Here is a 21,974-nt window from a genome sequence, read left to right on the forward strand (position 1 = left end):
GTGGATGTGGACAAAGAAGTAACACTGATATAAAACACAAATATCCCAAGGCATGGCTCCTACCTGTATCAACTCATAGCAACTCAGCCTTTCTTTGTTTTCAAGATGTACCCAGCTATTTCCGGGAGCACCTGCAGCCTCCTGTATACGATAAGGATGGCCTGCCTCATATTCCTCCTCTTTGATAGCTCATTGCCTTCACACTGACCAGGGAAGAACCCTCACCGTGGCCATGTAGCCAGCACCCTCCGGGAGACAGCTGCCTCGCTGCCTAGGTGTTGCCCAGGAGCCTCTGAATCTACAAAATATTCTAGGTTCCAAACAGTGCTACCATCCCTCTGGTTCCCAGCATTTCCAGATCCACTCTGATGCCAGAGCAGATGGGAAGACTGCCCTTCTCCCCAGCCACCTGCATGTTAATTTAGGGCCTAAAGCAACAGCTCTTAGATGACTTTGAATCTGACAAAGTAAGAAAATAGTATCTTGCCATTCTGTCTGAGGCCTTTTCAACAGAAGTCATATCTACTCCCTGGGATTTAACTAGAATACAGTACTGTTTAGTTATCTCTTAGAATTGTCTTTGACCTCCATAAGCTTTCACCAACTAATATTAATGCTTGCAATTAGACACCTGGGTGGTGAATGTCATTCTGCCAATCCAGTAGGCAGACCCAACTGAGGTACTTCATTTCATTTTTATATGTCATCATCCCCTGCCATGTGAGGTCCTGTTAGCTAGAAAAGAAATATAAACAAAAAGTGCAACAAACACAGAAAGTGTGCAATATGCAAAGTGCATCTCACAGTGAGATACTGTTTGTCCAATTCTGTGGGTAGCTTTGGGACAGGATATGCTGTTTTAGAAATTGTATTGCATAGAGAACCCTGGCTGGTATGGCTCAATGAATCGAGTGCCAGCCTGCAAACCAGAGAGTTGCTGGTTCAATTCCCAGTCAGGGCACATGCCTGGGTTGTGGGCCAGGTCGCCAGGTTCCTCTACTGAGGGGCACATGAGAGGCAACCACACATTTCTCTCCCCCCCATTCTCCCTCCCTTCCCTCTCTCTAAACATAAATAAATAAAATCTTAAAACAACAAAGAAATGTTATTACATAGACACTTTCCATGGTAAGAAATAAAAAAAAATAGAAACACACATTATATTTGACTGGAAGCCCAAAAGAGACAAAGTGTTTTCAGAAATGCATGCAGCATGACCTACCAGTTTAGACTCATAACCCCTTCTTTCCAATTACATTCCTGGAAATGTTTTTTTCAGTTTCTTTGCATAGAACAACCAGTGGATCGCACTGTTCAGAGCAGCCCGCAGGAACAAGCAGAGCTGCTCAGAGCTCACACCACACCTCCACGGAGCTCGCTAACGTGTCCACAGAACCTCATGGTTCCCCGGCTCTTAATATGGTTTATTATAAAATCCTCTACCTGCCTCAAAGCACTTTTCATCAAAAGCCACTTTTAAGCAGAAGCTGAAGACTAAAGGATGCCTTTAACAGAATCTCGAAATAGCTTTTAACCTGAGGCTGAGCAGAGAAAGTGCTTTTAACCTAAAGTGCTTTCCTCTTAGGTACTTCAGTGAGTACCTAGCACTCAGCATTAGTGGCTGTGAGAACACCCTTAAGACCCAAATGAAAGAGACTCCATTATAGATATTCAAACCTGTTATATTAATATATTACAAGTAATATTTGAAATCATTAAGCTGTTTTACTCCAACTAAATTTGAATCTTTTCTTATTGAACTATGCATTCATGCAAATAAATTGAAGTCTTCCCACCTGGGATACTCACAAATCTATGCCACAGTCAGGAGCAGTACAGTGTTCTTTCCTAGATTTTACTTAAATTTGAAGTGAGGCAAAATTTCCCCCCTCTCTCCACCCTAAAAGAATCTTTCAACTTTTATCAGTCACTGAATGACATTTCCAGCTTCAGTCCATATTCATCGAGCTAAAAAAGGGAAATTAAATTATTCAGAATTAATTTAATCACACATCTGAATAAATTGTATGTATTAAGTTTTCTCTTTAGAATTGTCACTCGAACAGAAATAAAAGTACTGACTTTGTAATAGTCTCAACCCCCAGTGAAGTTTCTAGTTAGTCAAGTAAGTAGACAACCTAATCAGTAAGTGTTAACTTCAGAGTAAGTGAAGTAAGTTATGGAATTGAATAATGGAATTCTGAATCGTTTTCTATTTTAAGAATATAAAGTGTCCACAAATACAGAATAAGGTAGCAAATTTGGACATTTTCAAATTTGATCCCTCTTCCTCCTTTTTAGCCCCCTCTCTAATTCTTATAAAACGAAGACGGGCTAATGAAAGCAGAGAGTATTGTCAACCAAAAATCTAAATAATCAGTCTTTACTAAACAAAATTTGGCTATGTTAATCTTCCAAAATGCACTAATGCAAAATAAGCTGGAACATATTTCTCTCGTAACTAAGAGATTGTAGCACAATTTTCACATAGAAATCACTTTCTTTTATACAGTGTATTCATTCATTCATTCATGTATTCATTTGGCAACCAGGATGAAAAGTAATAGAATATAAGAGAAACACAAGAAATTACATTTATCTTGTTCTACTTTACAAAGTTTTCTTCACCTTGAATATTCTTTCCCAACTTCTACCTAAAAACTTTTATTCATATCTACTCTTCCAGCTCAAATTTACCAAGTCCATGATGTCAGCCCTGACTTCCTTATTCTGAACTAGCCCTCTCTTCTCTTTATCCCCAAAGTACAATTTTATTACTTCATCATTTTAATGTCTTCTTACTGGAATGTGAGCTATCTCCAGTAGACTAGAGATCCTCTTAATCCACTCTACTTCCTGAGAAGGTGTTACCCGGAAAGAGGTAGAAAGGCACTGAAACAGGATATGAAGTCTTTCAGCGATATTAGAATTGTTATTTATTTATAGTTTCTTCTTCCTTTTGGAAGCATAGTGGGCACTGCTTTGGTGGAGTCTGTTTTTCTCAGTTGCTTCATAATGCTGGGCTTCTCCTGTGTTAACTCCTTCGAGTTCTCTTTCCATTCCCCTTCTTAGACTCCTAGGCACTATTCAGATAGTACAGGGTTAAAATATTCCGGTGCTGTGGTTTCAAATTCCATCTGTAGATGTTCCAAGCTTAAAACTTCGCCTTTAAGTTCCAGACTTACAATTCAAATGTGCATCTGACTCTCCTTGGATGTTTGGTAGATGCATCATATTTATCCAGAGCAACCCCTGATTCCCCAGCTCCCACATGTTCTCTGCCTCAGAGAATATCGCCACCATTTGCCAGCAGGAGTCACCCTCAGTTCTACACTGTCTCTCCCACTCTTTGCAGAAAATCTCATCTTAAAAATATATTCTAAATTCAACCCCTTTTAGTCACTTCCCTTGCTACCACTCTTATCTAAGCACTATCATTTCTCCCTGGAATATTGTACCAACCCTCAGACTGGCCTCTCTGCTTCTTTTCTTGACCCTCCAAATGTAGTCTTCACACAGGAACTATAATGGAAGGGTCATTTAAAAACAGAAATCACATTATGCCACCTCTCTGCCCAATAATCTCTAATTCCTTAGAATAAAATAGTACTTGAAATGGTATTTAACGTCCTCACTGACCTACAGTGTCCTAGCTGCTTTGGCCCCCAGGCTACCTTTCAGTCTTATCCTCAACCATACTTCTTATCTGTCACGTTACTCCAGCCGTGCTGGCCTTGCTGCTCCGCTAGCGTACCCCACTTGCTCCCACAGCCTTAAGCACTTCTTCTCTCCAGCTTGGATGCCCTCCCTTTGTGTTGACTCATCCACTCACTTTGTTTGGTCTCTTCAATGTGCCTGCTTCGGAGATGTCACTGCTGACAACACCTCCCACCAGCTCTCTATCCCCCCGCCTTGCTTTTTTTTTTTTTTTTCGCATAATGCCTATCACCATCTGACATATATTATATGTTAATGTATATATGAGTTTGTTTTCCCCATTTACAATAGCCTGCATGAAGACCTTGCGTCCCATCTACTCTTGTATCCCTAGCAGGCATCGAAAAATACTCAGGGATGGATAGATTGAATGGATGGATTTAAAAATGCGTGAAATATTCACTTGGTTACACTGTTCTCTGTACTGTTGTGATTCAGAGCATATACTTGTGTGTGGGAGTGTGTGTGTGTGTGTGTGTGTGTGTGTGTGTGTGTTGTGCTGCTGGGTAAGCAGGAGGAGGGAAAAGCATTAAGACAAAGTTGCTGCCTAGAGTAGGCAAATAGAGAAAAATTACATGCTCATTCCTCTATTTGGGTTAACAAACTCTTTATTCAAGCTACAAATTTGTTTCTGGCTGGCAGACTTACCAAAATGTCCATTGTATTACTTGGAATGAAAATGGGTTGAGTTCTCTTTCTATGTGAGTTTAGGAGCCTAGAGGAAGGAGCCAAAGGGTACTTCATGGAAATACTATTTGGGGTTCTGGGTGAAAGTGGGAAAGGTGAGACTGCTGGAAGCCCAAAACGGGAGAAGGAGAACATTGGGAGGTGCAGGGAAAGAACTCTGCCTGGCAGCTGGCCTGTCACTGAAACGAGGCTGTTCTGGTGCAACAATGCTACCCCTGCAGCCGACTGCCCAGCCTGGATTGGAACCTGTGGCCTATGGGTGTTTGGACAAGGCTTCTCCACGGAGCCTGGGCAAGGCTCCCCCTGTCTTCCCACAGTAGACATTATCACTATCCACCGAGAACTTTAAAACCTGTTAGGTTAGATAAGATACAAAAATGTGAATAAACATGTGGAGGGAAACTATACACAGAAGTGTATCTATTTAGAACTTCTATTTATTTACATTCTAAACTAAAAAGTTAAAAAAATTAAGCTTTTCCCCTGTACTTGCCTTTTTCTTATGAGAAAAAAATCGCAAGTAAACAAGGCAATGAGAGAGATTAAATTCCAGTGTATATTAGAGATTCAGCACAGAATCAGCCCAGTTTTCAATATCTGTGTACCAAAAAAGCAGTAGCTGATATGTTTAATCAAAGCCCAAAGCATCATAAGATGATGCAGGGCTGAAGGACTTATGTTCTGAAGGACTTAAGATAGAGTGAATTCAGTAATGTTTTAGCATTACGAGTATTTTTCTGCATCTTAATTCAAAGACATAATCCACCAGTAAAATGACAATGCTTACTTAAGTCACCCATTTCTCCAAAAATTCTCAGCCAAGTTGCAGAAAACTATCTGATGGATACTCATTTAGGGAGTATTTTAAATGAGAAAAAGAGAAGGTGGTAAGGATGAAAGTGGAGAAAACATAAAAGAGTAGGAAGAGGATTCTTTGACAAGTAGTCTGAAAGTTTTGTCCTGAAACCAACCCAACCCTATAATGAAAAACTAAATGTCACTTATAGTTTAAAATCAAAGGATGAATTCCATTAAATTGCTGACATTACCCATGTTCAGAATATTATTTGTGCCTTTCAGTACCAACTGAGCCCCCCTTATACGATAGCAACTCAATGGGCAATAACCTGCCAGCTGTGTGTGGCACTCTGGAGAGAGAAAAGTTCCAACTGAACACTACCTGCTATGGAGGCCATCAGGGCTGTATTTTTTTTTCTCATCCCAACCCATTGTAAACTTAATCCCAACCACTGCTCATTCTCTACTGGAACTCCCAGTCTTAAGTATTGGGTAAATAGAAGCCATTACAACAATATCGCTGGTGAACTGACAGTGAAAAGAGCATCCTGACCAGCTCTCAGGCTGACGAGACCATTGCTGTGTTTCTTGCTTCTTATTGTAAGGATCTCCTAAGCCTGTTGGATTTTAAACATCTCTGAGACTGTTCCCTCTGACTCCAGTAATTTCTTTGAGTAATTAATAAATTACTTTGAGTTCCCAGTAAATTATCTGAGTTTTCTTCCACCCCCATCTCCCAATATTATTCAAATATTTTTTCTTTGCTTAAGATGGCCACAGTTTTTTTTTTGTTTTTTTTTGTTTTTTGTTTGTTTGTTTGTTTGTTCTATTGAAGCAAAACAAAACCCTCACAAGTACAGCTCATGACCAAAACAACTGCCTGGTATGTGTCTCTGTGTGTGTGGCTGAGCAGCTCAGTTTGTGATTTTAGGTGCTTTGTTTTTCCTTTTTAAAATTTGCTTGAGAAACTGCAATGGCCCTCTGTCCTGAAAGCAGAATAACATCATTTTGAAAAGCATATGGAGACTGTCTTCTGGTTAAATGATGATAACACCGTCACATTATTTGAACATTTAACTGCCTCTATTGAGTAGTTTTCCTCATAGTTTTGATTCATTTGGAATCTAACTGACAAAGATCCCATTACTGGGTGTTCTTTCCATAATTTGTCAAAAATATATAGCAGAGATGAGGGAGAATGGAGCTAATTTGTAATCTGGGAGACTTAACCTGGGTTATGCTGATGAACTAACTAAATCGGTCAAAACTTTGAGAGCTTAAAGATTAAAATCCACCATTTCCTAGTTAAACTCTAATTCATTGTGTAAACAACATGATTTATAAGTGCATTCATGTGGAAGGCCTATTTATTTTTCTCACCAAAAGATGCTCTCAATGAAAAATTGCAGAAAATGGATTTTCTCCAACCAATGTGTTGTCTGTCACCCCAGTGTACACGCTGGAGCAGCACAGTAGAGTGAAGCTATAATGATCACACTAGCCAAGGCCATAGGCATTTGAAGAGCATTCCAAAAATATTGGCACCCCTAGCAAGAGGTGTTTGCTAAATACGAAGAGTTGTTAAGAGAGGAATAAAGGACTACCAGTGAGCCCACAGATGGGAATATAGGTGGGGAGTCGGGAGCTCAGGGTTCTGGGACTGCTCCCTTTTTGGAATACCATAAGGAAGGGGAACACAGAAATACGCCTTAGTGTTGTGCCAGGATATCAGGCACGGAAGTTTAGGGGGCAAAAACTAGTTCATGACAGCTCACCTAGAAAACAGACCATCTTCTCTCTCCTATCCCCTTTCCTTGCACTATTTTAAGATGAAGGTTCTGTGGTTAAAACACATTTCTATAATTTAATAATCCTTCTTAGCTTATCAGACTCTGGACTGCATCAGATCTATAGATGAATGGCAATCCTACAATAGCCCTTAAATTTGACAATGACATTTTAGCTAAATCTCTATGATTTATTTTCCTTGAGTAGCACTTTTTACTTTGCAAAGTCATTTCATGTGCATTATCATCTCTCTATATAATTCACCATTTTATGTTGGAGGCTAATATTGTAGGCAAGATTCTTTCCATTGTAATTGACATAAATGTTTCCAAACTAAAATAAGAATGGAATTTATTGGACCACTTAATTGAAAAGTCCAAGGGGCAAGGAAACATTCGGGCATGGCTGGATCTAGGGGCACAAAAATGCTATCAGATCTTTATTTCCTCTATCGCTCAGCTCTGTTTTCCACTCAGTTGCCTTAATTTTCCAGTACTTCTTCCCAACAAGTGGCAACACAACTTATGGAACCTCAAACTCACATCCTCATAGCTTACCAACACCTATAGAAAGAGGGACCCTCTTTCCCAGTAGCACTAGGTTTTACTTAACAGATCTACCTGGACCATGTGTTCATGTCTGAACCAATTACTGTGGCCAAGGAGACAAAATAGATGTTCATCCCTGGAGCTGGAGGCAGTGGAGTCAGCACTACTCCAAACAAACAGCAGCAAAATGGGAAAGGTGTCAACCCCAAAGGGAAGATCAGGTATTCTCACAAGAGAATAGAATACTTATGGGGCCAGAAGCACCAACGGTCGTCCACCATAGTTTTCTAACCAGTGCCACCTCTGAGAGTAGATCTCTCAGGGCTCTCTTGCCAAGCCTGGCCCTTTCCATTGGGATTGTAATCTGTCTTTTCAAACATTAGAGACAATGTTTTGCCCATGTTCTAATCAAGTGTATTTGGTTGCACTAAACAGAAATTCACTCTAATTTCTAATGCACCTCATGGCAAAGATATATGGTGCCTGGAGTTGGGCATCAGAAAGTCGGAGTTGAGGTTTATCTGTTTCATTCACCACTCCCTGCAGATTGGTTCTTTTGCCCACTCACCCACTGCACAGGGTCCTCTCCCCAAATGGCTGCCCCTGGCCTCCAATGTCTGAGTGTAGGCAGCCTTACAATTCAAACCCCTGGCACTATCTACCTCAGTGTGCAGCATACCAATTCTGAATCTTTTTTTTTGTATGCAGACATGCACTGGCTCAGTTTGGGCCACACGACAACCCAGCTGGAAGGCTAAGTCCTTACACACCAGAGCTGTATCTTCCTGGGTGAATGCAGCCAGGTTAAAGAGAGTCTAGAAGTGAGAAGAAAAATTTTGGCTCTTCTGGTAACTAGCGAAAGCAAACATCTCCCTTCTGTCTAATGTAAAATTCAATAAATCTTGGCTCCTTTCTCACCAGGGTGCTATTAGCAATAAGGAGGGGATAGTTTTTCCCTGCAAAGGATTGCCTGCACTTGCCAGGACCCCCCAGTAAGTGGCAGTAATGCACCTCCCCCATTAGAGCAACAGAAAATAGCCGGCAGTGTTGCACCTCAACCCTCAGAGCACCATGGCAATCAAAAGTCCCCAGGAATTGAAATTCTCTGCTCTTCACCCCAAGTCAAAACCCTTCCCCAAGTCCAGTCATTCTGTATAATTAATTTACACTATGAAATTTCTTAAAGGAGTCTTTGCTGTCTCTGCATCTTTTCAAATTTTGACCACAGACATCTGCTGTTCAGTTTCATTCTTCTACTAAAGTCATTCTCTTTAGTAGAAAGAAAACCTTTAAATATTGACAAAATCCATTGAGAACTTCTCACCTTTATCTCCCATCACCAACCTGCTGCACCTAAAATGCTTGTGTTAATTTCTAAATATCAATCTCACTATTCTCCAAACCCCTAAGTTTCTGCATCTTGAAACAAATCCCCTGAATCACCTCTTTTCTCTATGGTCTTAGTTGGGGGGGCCCTCTCTCTCCATATAGGTATAGCTATAGATATATAGATAAAGATATAGATGTATAAATACAGATATAGATGATATAGACATAGGTATATAGGTAGACTATATATATATATATATATATTCATAGAGACTGATGCTTTGTAGCTATAGACAAAAGACAGTGTCTCTATGCTTCAGAATTAGTATGAAGATTAAATAAGTTATATATGAAGTACTTTGAACTTTGCCTGGCTTAGTGTAAGGGCACAATAAATCTGCATCATTATAACACACCCTTGCAATGGCACTAATCACATTATAAGTGTTGTGAGAGTTATCCTTCCCCCATAGACTGTAGGAGATCATGCTTCATGCATCATTGCATTCTCAGGCTGGAGCACAGTGGTGGCTCATAGTGGGCATGTAATAGATAATTAATGAATGAATGACTCTTTGCTTCCTTCACAACTCCCAGCATGTGGTACGTGCTGAAGAAATGTTCACTGACTTGAATTCGATAAAACTGAATTGATCTGGAGAGAATACAGAATAAGAAGCTCCTTGATATTAGGTGAGGCATATTAAGTGTACATTTTCAGGTGAGAGCAACTTCACCTGAAAGGCTGTTCCTTAGGGTTAAATCTAAACTGATGCATAATTCTACACTCTTACCAAATTCAGAATAATTTTTTCTCTACTCATTTGCTTTCCAGTGTCAGTTTCCATATTCTGTCAACTTTTTTTATCCTCACAACATTGCTTAGATCACGAAAAGTCACCTTTTGTAATTTTTGTCAGTTAGCTATTGCTGAATAACAAATAAACACAAAATCTCAGTGGCATACAGCAAAAAACACTTTTCCCATGCGTGCGTGGGTCAGAGAGTTTAGAATGGACAGTCATGTTCTGAGCTGTAGGTCTGACTGGCTTTGCCTCATCATTGATGGTTGGCTTCCATTCTGTGCCATACACATTTATTCTAGAGCCCAGACTGAAGGGCAGTAGCTACCCAGGGAAGCTCTTGTCTCAACCACAGCAGCAAAGTAAGCAGAAAAGCAGAACATCTATACTGGATCTTAAGGCCTCAGTCGGGAACCAACACAGTGTCATTTCTATCATACTGCGTTATCCAAAATAAGACACATGGCTAAGCCTAACTTCAAAGAAACAGGGAAAATAAAATGTTACCCACTTTAGTGGGTTTTACCAGTCACATGGCAAAGGATTTAAATATATAAATATAAATCAGAGAACATGAGAATTGTAAACAATTATTAAATTTACCACACCTCTGTCTCCTGATTCTGGTCTCCACAACATCTTTCCTAGGCAATCACAGTAGCCTCTAATCTCCTCATATCCAGTCTGCCACATGGTTTGTGCTCCAGATTTGATTATGAACCTCTTTGTTGCAGGTGATAGAATACCCTGTTTAAAATGACTTATATTATCTTATATAACCAAAAGTCTAGAGAAAGTGTTTTAGGATTGGATTGAAAGTTCAACAATGTCACTGAAGTCTCAGGTCTTTTTGTGGATTTAGGTCTTTTTTATCATTCTATCTTTTGTTTACACCTTTGTTGCCTCACAGAGACAAGGTTGCTGAGGTAGCTCCAAACCTCACATGATTTCACAGTGATGTTCAAAACAAGAATAAAACAAAAGCGTGTCTTTGTACACCCCTCTCTTTTTATCAGAGAAAAAAAGTCATCTCTTGTAGCTCCCCAAGTCACTTCTCCTGACGTTTCACTGACCAAAACCATCTAATCACCCAAAGCTATAAGAGAAGCAGAAGTCACTGGAGAACATTTCTAGGTTCTGTCTTATGAGTGGACTCTAAACACAAGAAAGAAGTTGGAAGAGAGGAGCATGTGTTTAAGAAATCAGTGGTATCTGCACACTCTCAAATAATTTAACCTACCTGACTTAGGGTTTAAGAGGAGTTTTCATGATGAAGTGTTTCCACCAGTTTGTTTATATGCTGCCCTACTAGACAAGAAACTGCAAGCACAGCTAATGGGTCTCGGTTGTTACATCACCGATGCCTTTCCTAGCTTCTGGCACACAGCAGGCATTCAGGATTTTCTTTTGCAAATAACTAAATAAATCAAAGAGTTAATGCCCTAGAATGCTTTCATGTCTTTCTGTATCTACCTAATGATAGGAACTTTCTCCAGATTTTAATATGATTTTTTTACAGGAATCTATTTTTTGTAAGTGACTCTTAACCTCACAAATGTCTCCCACTCCTCACCACATACAATCCTATCTGCACTAAATGTCGCAAAAGGACCTGTACTACAGGACACCTTTCTTAGCATTTAGTATCTTTTCTGACATCACTTACATTCTGTTTTGAGTATTATTTGTCTTATATAAGCTCTTCCAAGACTATGAACTTCTTGATTATTCTTTAAAATCTCATATACCTATCTCATTGCTATAAAGATAGAAGGTAATAAATATTTGTGAAAGAGATTTGAATTATCATTTTCATTAAAGGGTTTTATACTTTATAACAATTCTTTCTGACTATAAAACTAACCAGAGTAAATTATTCTGTCTATAGTTCTGGGTTATTTTTCGAAAATACTTTATGTCATTCTTTCTTATAATGGTAGCTCACTACTTTGAATGTATCTCTGATACTTATCCAAAGTATCAAAGTATTCAAAGCGAATATCCATGATTATTTTCTATTTTCTATTTTCTACACTTGGTGAGGTGTTTTGAATTTATCTTCTTTTTGTCTCCTGAATGAAAGCACACATTTTCATATTATAGTGCATTATTATTAATGCTTTAGCCTTAATTTTTCCCTCTCTGCTGGGTTGTCCCAAATTTGAGTCACCAATTTTTCTAACAAGGGGATAAAAATCATGACATCCCTGAAGTCTCATCACACTCCATTATGACTATCCTTTTGTAATAATGAATTATTTAGTTTTCTATTATGTGGCACTTTATATTTTCTCCTCAATTCTACTACAAATAATTTCTAAGTTCTCTGAAAGCCTCCACTGACCATCAGATGATGCCTTGCAGTCCATTGTTCAATAAATGTTTATTGAACTTCTAGTATATGCTAAGCATTGTTGAGTTACTGGGAATCCAGTAATGAAAGAAATAGGTATAGTCTAATTCTCCTGAGTTTTGCATTCTAAGCAAGGGAAGCAACTAACCAGCAAGCACTTCAGTGTAATATGCCAAGTTGAGAAGTGCTCTCTATTAGTAAGACAGGGAAGTGACATGTAGAATATCTGTTGGCAGTGGTCACCATTTAAAAAAAAAAAAGATTGGTAGGAAAGGCTACAGTCAGAATGTGCTGTTTGATCAGAGGCCTAGAGCAATGGAGTTCCCTGCAGAGGAGGTCAGTGCAAAGTTCAGGGGCATCAGTGTGGACGAGGATCAGCAATGTGGGCAGGGAAGCTTCAGGCAAGTGATGCTGGGGAGAGGGATAAAAGGAAGCAAATGAAAGCCATTAATTGGTAGAAGGTCTGGTCATGTGCTTGGAAGTGGTAATAGAAAATTGGATTTCATTCTGAGCAAGATGGGAAGCCTTTGAAACTACTATATATCTGTTTTATTATCAGGAATAAACATTTATGCTGTTTATAAAAGTTTTGGAAATCAATTTGTGGTGTTGCACAACAATGTTCATACGTCGAATGCCATTGAACTATACATGTGAAAATGGTGAAATGGTAAAATTTATGTTGTGTATATTGCACCACAAATTTAAAACTCTGCGGGTGAATCTAGTGGGCCAGATCCTGTGCAAAGCACTGGTGACTATAATAAGAACACAGAGATGATACAGGCACTCGAAATCTGCTTTGAGAAAATCTATACCACGCATCACAAATATAAATACACAATGCAATGTAGCATGAATCATGTTCTAAATGAGAGGGCTAAGCTAGGATTTCACCTAGAGTATTCTCAGAAACATCAGTATAGAGAGATGCCCTTTGAAATAAAAGGATCTTATTCAAATAAGTGTGAGAAGTGGTGTGTCCTCCAGCCCCTCATGGACATTCCCAGCACACACAGGCATATCACAAGCTCTAAAATAAATATACATAAAAGAAACCTGTTTAGCTTTGTTTAATCCAATGTTGCTAAACCATTTTGATCACAGCACTTTTCCCCCACATCACCTATTAACATCCTGAGGAACTAATTTTCGAAAAAACCAATGCTCCTGGAGGCACAATGCGGAGAGAGGAAGGATTGAGTTCATGTAGAAACTGCTTCTGAGTTGAACCCTAAAGGAAACAGGATACTTGGATTAGAGGAGAGGAAGGGTATCTGAGGCAGGAGGAAAGTTTAGAAATTCTCTTCAAAGTTAAGTCTCCTGAATCTTGCCTTGTCAAGCATCTTTGAGCCACAGAATGACTCTTCTAAGTATACTGTCAAAAATCGTAATTTTCGTAATCATTGAACGTTTTTTAAACACTCAAAATATCTATTCATTAAGATTAATTATTTTGTAGAATTTTACTTAGTTCGTTGTCATTATTTTGTAGACAGCAAAGTGAATTCCAGAGGAATGATAATGTACTCAGTCACCCCTGCGTAATCAATGACAGTGTTAGTTTTCTTTCTCTGGGGCTGGAGTCCTGTTCCACCAAGGAAAGAGTTATGGTCTTTGTATGTGTGCAGTAGACACTTCGGAAGTACAGCAAAAAATTGATTCCTGAGCAAGATGCAGGTTTAATCATGCAGTGGATATGGAAACAAAATCAAATTAAAGAACAACGCAAGCTTGGATTTTAATGAAGCTCATCTCTGTTTCTTTTGCAGATCAAATTTTTGGCTCTCATCTGCACACAGTGTGTGAACGTGAAAATTCCACAGTTCCACGGTTCGTAAAGCAATGCATTGAAGCTGTCGAAAAAAGAGGTGGGTAACTGAATATGCAGCAGTTTCTCCCCTTACGCCACCCTCCGCACCACGGTGCTAAGTTCACGGCACCACTTGATTTGTCTGGGAAGCCATGCAATTAAAACCTGACTTTTGTTAATCGGTTAAGAGGATCAAGTTTCTTATTAACTTCAGTTTGTTTTTACAATAGGGACATCAGTAATTCCCACTAATGTTCTTTTTTTTTAATATTTTGTCTGTCTGACATGTTGTTGATTCAATTGCAAACTTCTTGTTTTCAAGCCAGTGATAAAACATTCATAAAATATCAGCACTCAGAGTGTTAGAACCCTCCTAACATTCGTGCTGGTAGATGTGCCAGAACAATTTTTGGTAAGCCCCCAACATTACCCAAGTGAAGCAAATAGCATTTCCACTTGCAAACAGTGATATTCCATCTTCCACGTGTTTCTGTGCAGCCAGAATACAGCTAACTGGTTTTCCTGGAACAATTAACAGATGTACCTCCAATGTTAAGATGAACTTTGATCCTTCTATTTCAACATTCAGTCTTTGATCTGAAATTATCTCATCTTACTGAGGGGAACAAAACAAAACCCAATTGACTCATCATTTCTACGCTAGTCTGTCTGTGAGATGTTTTTCCTTCAGATTATGACTTCATTCATTCAAGGTCATTTTCCCTGGAAGATACATACAGTAGATGAGGAATCTAAAAAAAATGTATTATATAAAAATATGAAGCTTCATCACCATCTGTTACAAGTTTACAACATATTCCCAGGATCTAGGGGGATATATATCATGTAAAAGACAGAGGTGTTTTCAGAAAAAGAATTGGTGAATCTATTCCCAATTTCAGCTCCCAACCTCTTAAGACAATAGAAGCAAGGAGAAAAAATCTTTACCAAGTTATCTGCTAGGGCAAAGCTATTTTAATTCTCTCAGTGTTACCTGGCTTTATTATAGAAGCATAATAAAAATGGTCTGCAATTTCCAACTCCTGGAAATTCATACTTTAATTATACTGTAAGGATAGCCTTGGGATCCTATTATTCCCCTATCAGTAGGGAATGGAGAATAACAAGAAGGGGATGAGTGGGTAGGGAAAGTAGATAAAGGGAGTGGCTTTGGGGGAACGCACATCAACTCATCAGAGACAAGAGCAGAGAGTTCAGAGCGAGAGTAGAAAAACAGTAAAAGCAGAATGAGCACAAGGAGAGATTTCTGTGAAGAATGGAGTCAATTCGAGTTGAGAGAGAAATGTGTTTTTATTGCATGTTGCAATCTCATTTAATTTTATAAGTACACATTTGAGGAATAAATATTATTTAATAAGTCCTTAAAGCCAAAATGGATCACTGAAAATGTTATAATGTTATTATTGTCAATAGCTAAATGATCACCTTTAAGAAATCTTCATTCACTTATAAATAGTACTGACGGTGTGAGCTCTGTTATATTAGAGCAAAAATCCAAATAGGACTTTGGGGGAAGCTGTACATAATGAGATGTGTGCACATATGAAAAAGGACTCTGTACCTCCTATTCATGTACATACCCCAGGCAAGATGAAAATTCTGCTACATAAAGCCTTGTGGTATGCAGATAGCATAATATCATACAGTAGAAAATGTCTGTAAATAGAAACTGCATCCTTTGTTCATGGCATTTGGTGGGAGTTTTTAATAAAATAAGACAATGTTTTTGCTGACAGGAACAACCATATCTGGCATTATATTTCATTGTCCTGGTGTTTACCCTTAAAATGAATTTGTAGATTCAGTACTAAACAGGCACTAATCACACATGATTATTAAAATAATTTCTAAGCATTTTAATGAAACTCAAAGAGCACAATTCTGCAAAGAAACTGATAATTCAAAGCACTTTGGCAGTGTCAGCTTAAAGGAACTCTTTGGAAATGTTCGATAAAAACTCCGAAGCACAAGATAAACCTCTCACATTATTGCAAGATTTACGAGTGTGTACTTTTGATTATATTTTTCTATGATCATTTTGTTGGATTAATATTCTTACATTTATACGCCAATTCTATTTACTCAAAGTGCTGTTTTTACTAAATTCTGGCATAAAGCACCTTAGGACAGAAATAATTTATGTGAATCTAAGTCCAATGTTTATGCAGGCTTCTGATGACATTTTATGCTGGGGTTGGTATTAGGAAGTAGCACAGAAAGGTGCCAAGTCTCTCAGCACGGCTGGGACTCTGTATATCTAGAGCCCTCTTTCCAATGGCCAGATCCTCTTTCAGCCAAGATACTCAACTGCAGAGTCATGGGAAATGTTTATGGGCCAGTTATGGGAAAGGCACATTTAATGAAAACTGTGCATTTACTCTCACAGTCTTCGGGAATGGCCTCAATATTCACTACAGCAGTACATCGGCTGTTATAAAAAAAAAAGATCTGTTTCCTTTCTCTCTTTTTTTCTCAAGACTATTTCCTTAGCTTAAAAAAATCTATAAACCATAATTGTATTTTTTTAAATGCTCCTTATATGCTTTATTTCAAATGAAACCATGTCTGGAAAGCAGATCTCACCATTTATTCACTCATTCATTCATTTATCCATCCATCCACCCTTTCATTAATTCTTTCATTCAGCTAGTTACTTGCACTTGGCAGAACCAAACTGCTCATGCTTCTGTAGTCTCCCCAGGGAAACTTTTACCCAGTGCTTGGCACAAGATGCATTCCTGGTAAGGTGGTATTAGTCACATTTTAAATGTTGCATCTCTTGGACATGCCTATAAGAAAATCTTTTAGTGAGCTAAATGTAAACCAATTTAGCGAATAACTTGTTTAGTATGTTTCCTTATCTTGATTTAGTTTTCTTCATTCCTCTGACTCACCGGAGCATTTTCTTCCTTACCAACTATTATAACTGGATTAAAATCACTTCTCTGGTTTCTGACCCTGCCTGCTCAGCCCAGAAAACAGACACAAAACTTGGAGGACAAACCTTAAAGGAGCGTGTTAGTCTTCAAGGCTCTTCCAAGTGGCCCGTTCTCTCTTGTCTTGCCTTTACCATGGCAGACCATGTATATGAGATATCGTAAGTGGCCAATGAACATTTTAATTTATGTTCCTTCTTCCAAAGACTTTTCTGTGAAAACATCAAATTTTTTTTCAGCTAATACTCAATCCATGTGGCAAACTGAACAAAAGCAAGAGACCACCTGACCCACCTTTCTTTTGAAGTCTGGGAGAACAAGCATATGGGGGGGGGGCATTGTGACATACAGATGGCACGTAGTCTAAACAGTGAGACGTCCATTTCTTCACTGTTTTATACATACTTTGTGTAGTTTACGATGGCTTCAAAAGTGTACAGATGTAGCTTACTTAAAAATTGGGCCTTTTGTATTTCTTAGAGACAAGGGACTAGGAAATGTGAAGTAAATGAAGTATATAGTCTAAACTGGTGTGATTAGTATAAGGGCCTTAATCCACAGTCCCTTTTATCAAAGCATGTAATTAACAACTCTGTGAAGCTGCATTATTTGAAAAAAGCCATACATATATAATATGTGACACATTGTAAGCACTCAGTAAAGATCGGTGGCATGAAGTAACAGGCACTAGGCATCCATTGCATTACTGCAAGTTATTCAGTATCTTCCCTGTGCCATTCTCTATACCAGTGATTTTTTTAACCTTTTTCATCTCATGGTACACATAAACTAATTACAAAAATTCTATAGCACATCAGAAAATATATTGTTTTTTCCAATCTGACAAAAAATAGTTATAATTTTGATTCATTCACACCAGATGACTATTGTTCTGTTGGCTGTTTTCTTTTCTTTTTTTAATTTGACAACCTAGGGGAAAAGAGGTCAGTGCCCCTGACAAAATAGTTAGGTATTGAGTGTTTTAAAAAGTCTTGTGGCACACCGATTGAAAATCACTGCTCTATACTACCAGCCGAGAATATGAAGAAAATACACATTAGACGAAAGGACACACACATAAAGCACAAACTGTGAGAACTGCTATGAAAGACAAGAACATACAAGAAGAAAGAATAACCACTGCAATTATATATATTTTTGTTCTAGGAGACATTTGCTTTCAAGTGACTTAACTGCAAGTGAGGGAAATGGGGAGAGATGTTGGCCAAAGGGCATAAGCTGCGGTTATGTGGGATGGATGGGCCCGGGGGTCTAATGGACAGACATGAGGACCACAGTTAGCGCTGTGTTGAATGGTGCAAAAATGCCAAGGGAGTAAATTTCAGATTTTCTCATCACACACACACACAAAAATGGGAGCTGGCTAGAGAAATGACATGTTAACTACCTTGACTGTAGTAATCCTATCGAATCGTCATGTTATACACCTTAGATATACATAATTTTTACTTTAAGGATGTCAATGACATCAGAAAGGCAAATTAATAAACACATACTCCTTTGGTTTTTGACTCCTGTTAAGACCAGGAGATTAGTCTGGCCTTATTTCCCAGGTTATTTTTTCTTGACACATTGTGGCAATGCAATGTAAGGAGTCATTCATGTGAGACTCCCCAAAAGAGATTCCCGAAGTGGTAAGCCAATCTCCTGTCTGCCCAACACCAGCAGACATTGCAGAAAACTTCCTTTATGAAACGATGGAGTTGACTAAATAAGTGGGCATATTTCTACCTTAAATGTATTTTTATGCATCCAACATATTTTTTGGTCAAAGAAAAAGACTATTTTTAAATAGTTTGATTTTATTTGGATTGGCATTCATCCTTTTAAATATGTTTTAACAACTCATCCTTCCTTCATGATTTTCAGTTCTGGCTAATTTGCCCTCAAACTATTTAACGACATGACAACTAGAGATCCAATGTGAATGTACTCAACACTTCCAAACTATACACTTAAAAACGGTCAAGAGGGTATAGTTTATGTTATTTTTTAAATTGCAGTAAAAACTAAATGATACCAAGTTTTTCAAATTGGATGACTCCAGCTATAAGCTACTCTGTAGAACGCCTCAGCAGATGCTAATCAACAAGTTTGTCATCTTATTTGTTTTTCTGGAACACAAAATGCTATGACAAGAATGATACACAAACTTACATATTTGACTTGGTGCCTAAAAGCCACCCTGGGATCCATAACCTTGCTTAAAGATTTAAGAAAGACCTTTAGTCTACTTCTGAGAAGGTCCTTAGCCTCGAAAACTTTATCTCTCAACTTGACTTCTTAGCAGCTGTTATATTTTTTTGCTGTCGTTTGTTTGACAGGATCCAGTTATAGGTTCCGATGTCTGTTTAAAGAAACAAGGAGGCTGTTGGCTTTAAAATTCCCTCATTGCTTGTGTGATCAGCATTTTCCCAGGCTTTTCTACATAGTTTGCCAAGCAAAGGGACTGACCTTTTGTAGCAAACACTTTTTCATTTCAAAATGCTCACTTTGATTTTTGTCCCATTTTATGCTCATTCCAAACTGTTTACAACCCACTAAAAATGACTGTGAATTATATGTTTGTGTAATGGATTCCTTTTGTGGTCAGAGTGGAATGTTTACTTTGAACAATTAGTTATCTTTGGGTAGATTATAGCATCTTGGAAAAAGAATGGCTAAAATTATTATTATACCTTAACTGTTTCTTTTTGGTAATTCTTCTGCTGTTACATGGAGTTTGAGAGAATGTCACATTAACCAGCCCATGACATTAGAAACAAAATGTATTTTCCTATGTTAACATTAATTTGGAAATATTTGTTAATATTATCATAAACCATGGTTATACACCTAAGCTAATCTGATTCATAAAAATTCAGAATATAGAATCTACATAATTATATAAACATTTACTATATATGTTGCATTTTTATACTAGGTAAGAAATGTACATGTATATATTATTAGATAAATAACAGGCATGATTGTAGTGTAGCTATTATGCCAAGAGATTCTAAGCGGTATACTTGTTAATATCATTTTCCTCATACACAATTCAATGTACCAATCTGCCTCTTGAGATCCTACCAAGTGTTCACTTGCAAAAATAAAACTTTACATAGTCTTTTCCCATTGCCTGAGAACCCAGGCCCCTAACGTGCCGATCGTATTGCCTTCGCTAGACAAGCTCTGCTCTCAGTTCTGCTAATTTTGTGCTGTTCATTCTTTCCCACTTTGGGATAATCTATTATAGTTGGATCCAGGCACGCACTAAAGGCTGATACTTCCATGAAGAATGTGCAATTTGTACTGTTTAGTTTGTGACGAGATTCTTGAAAACTTTTATGATTCTATCGTGTTCCAGAGAGACTTCTGCTTGCTAGTTTTATAAGCAGTGAGTGGGGGGGGGGGGAGTAACAAAAACAAAACAAACTGATAAAAATTACGTGCTCAAAAAAAAATCAAGAGTTCAAGATAAGCACTTTTTCTTTTTCCCCAGAGAATATTTGTGGACTGAACAAAAATGTTTTTGAGGGCGCTGACCTATGTGTTGCTTCTATTTTTTTAAGTACTTGCTTTTCATGACTAAAGTCAGGCACCCACATGCATTTACAATAGAGATGATCCTCAGAGAGTCTCCATGAAAGTTTGCAGTGAATTTTCCTTAGTTTTTCCTTCTGGGTTAAAATTAAGCCTGGCTTGGTGTTTTGGTGTTTTGTGTTTGGCTCTGCTTGGCTTTGTTTCAATGCAACCCAATGGTGACCACCTCCCTGACAGTGATAGTGCTGTGCCAGGTCCAAGCTGACACTGGCTGTTTGGGGTAGTCAGGCTGGGGCCTCTGTGTCTGTAAGAAAGCCACACTCAGGGCTAGAGGGGAAAACGAAATCAAAAAAGAATAAACAGGAAACAGCCAGCAAGAGTATAAAAGAGAAACTGGAAGAAGACGACCAAAAGCAATCACACGTGACAAGGTGGACAGAGAGGGTGGGGGGAAGCTGTGTTTTGCAATTAAGAAAACCAATGTAGATAAAAGAGCGCACTTGTGAGTTCTGCAATGAAGAGAAGACAGACTATTGAACCAGTTACCATCTCTGCCAGAGGTACCCGGTACCTACTCCTTTGTTCCAGAGAAATTTATTCTTGTTCGAGAAAGTGCTTGTTAGGTAAATCTTGCTGTGAATGGCAAGCTTACAATGAAGGTTCACAAATTCCATGTATAGACATTGTTAGTAATTAATTCACTGTACTTATTAGTGACATTTAATGTAGTTTATTACACCTAGCAATACACAACAGTCTTATCATCAAAGAAAAAGATTAAACATTACCAAAGTTAATGTAGGAATAAAGTGCAGTTCACCAACCGAAAAGGCTATCTAATGCATCCAGCATGTGGCTCTGGTCAAATCAGTCGGCGGATTTCCCACACTTTCCAGGCCAGAATGTATAAGGATAAATAATGTCTCTCCCCAGATAAAACCTGAGTCACATTTCCAAACTCCACCCCCATTCCCACCTCCATTCCAAAGTTTAGGTTTTTAATATATTTTTCCCTTGGAGTCAGTTGGAAGGAAACAGTGCCAAAATTAATACCCTAGGCCAGCGATTTTCAACCTGTTTCATGACATGGCATGCATAAACTAATTACTAAAATTATATGGCACATCAAAAATGTATTTTTTGCTCATCTAACAACAAAGTTGGTATAATTTTGGTACATTCACACTGGACAGCTATTGTTGTATTGGCTTTTTTCATTTTTTTGACAATCTAAGGGAAAAGAGGTCAGTGTCCCTGACTATGAAATGTTAAAGGGACTTATCTAAGAAAAAGAAGACCAAAAATATGGACAGTAAAATGACACAAAACTCACAACTGTCAACAACCAAGCCTTAAAACAAAAAGAAACAACCTAAGCGAACAACTAGAACAGGAACAGAATCACAGAAATGGAGATCACATGGAGGGTTATGAGTGGGAGGGAGAGGAGGAGAATGGGGGAAAAGGTACAGGGAATAAGAAGCATAAATGGTAGGTACAGAATAGACGTGGGGAGGTTAAGGATAGTATGGGAAATGGAGAAGCCGAAGAACTTATAGGACGACCCATGGACATGAACTAAGGTGGGGGAGGGGGAACGCTGGTGAGAGCGGGCCTACAGGGTGCAGGGGAATA

The 21,974-nt window shown here is 38.4% G+C and overlaps 1 protein-coding gene across 1 annotated transcript in view; it reads left to right on the forward strand.

The window, feature by feature from the left end:
* ARHGAP15 (Rho GTPase activating protein 15) overlaps window positions 1-21,974 on the forward strand; it is a 633,529-nt gene that overhangs the window by 382,826 nt on the left and 228,729 nt on the right. The window contains exon 10 of the mRNA XM_053670683.1: window positions 13,796-13,894. Coding sequence (XP_053526658.1) covers window positions 13,796-13,894 — 99 coding nt within the window. The remainder of the gene's footprint in view (window positions 1-13,795; window positions 13,895-21,974) is intronic.

Source organism: Artibeus jamaicensis, unplaced genomic scaffold (genome assembly GCF_021234435.1).
Source record: "Artibeus jamaicensis isolate MK-2021 breed Jamaican fruit bat unplaced genomic scaffold, CSHL_Jam_final contig_603, whole genome shotgun sequence".
Lineage (NCBI taxonomy): Eukaryota > Metazoa > Chordata > Mammalia > Chiroptera > Phyllostomidae > Artibeus > Artibeus jamaicensis.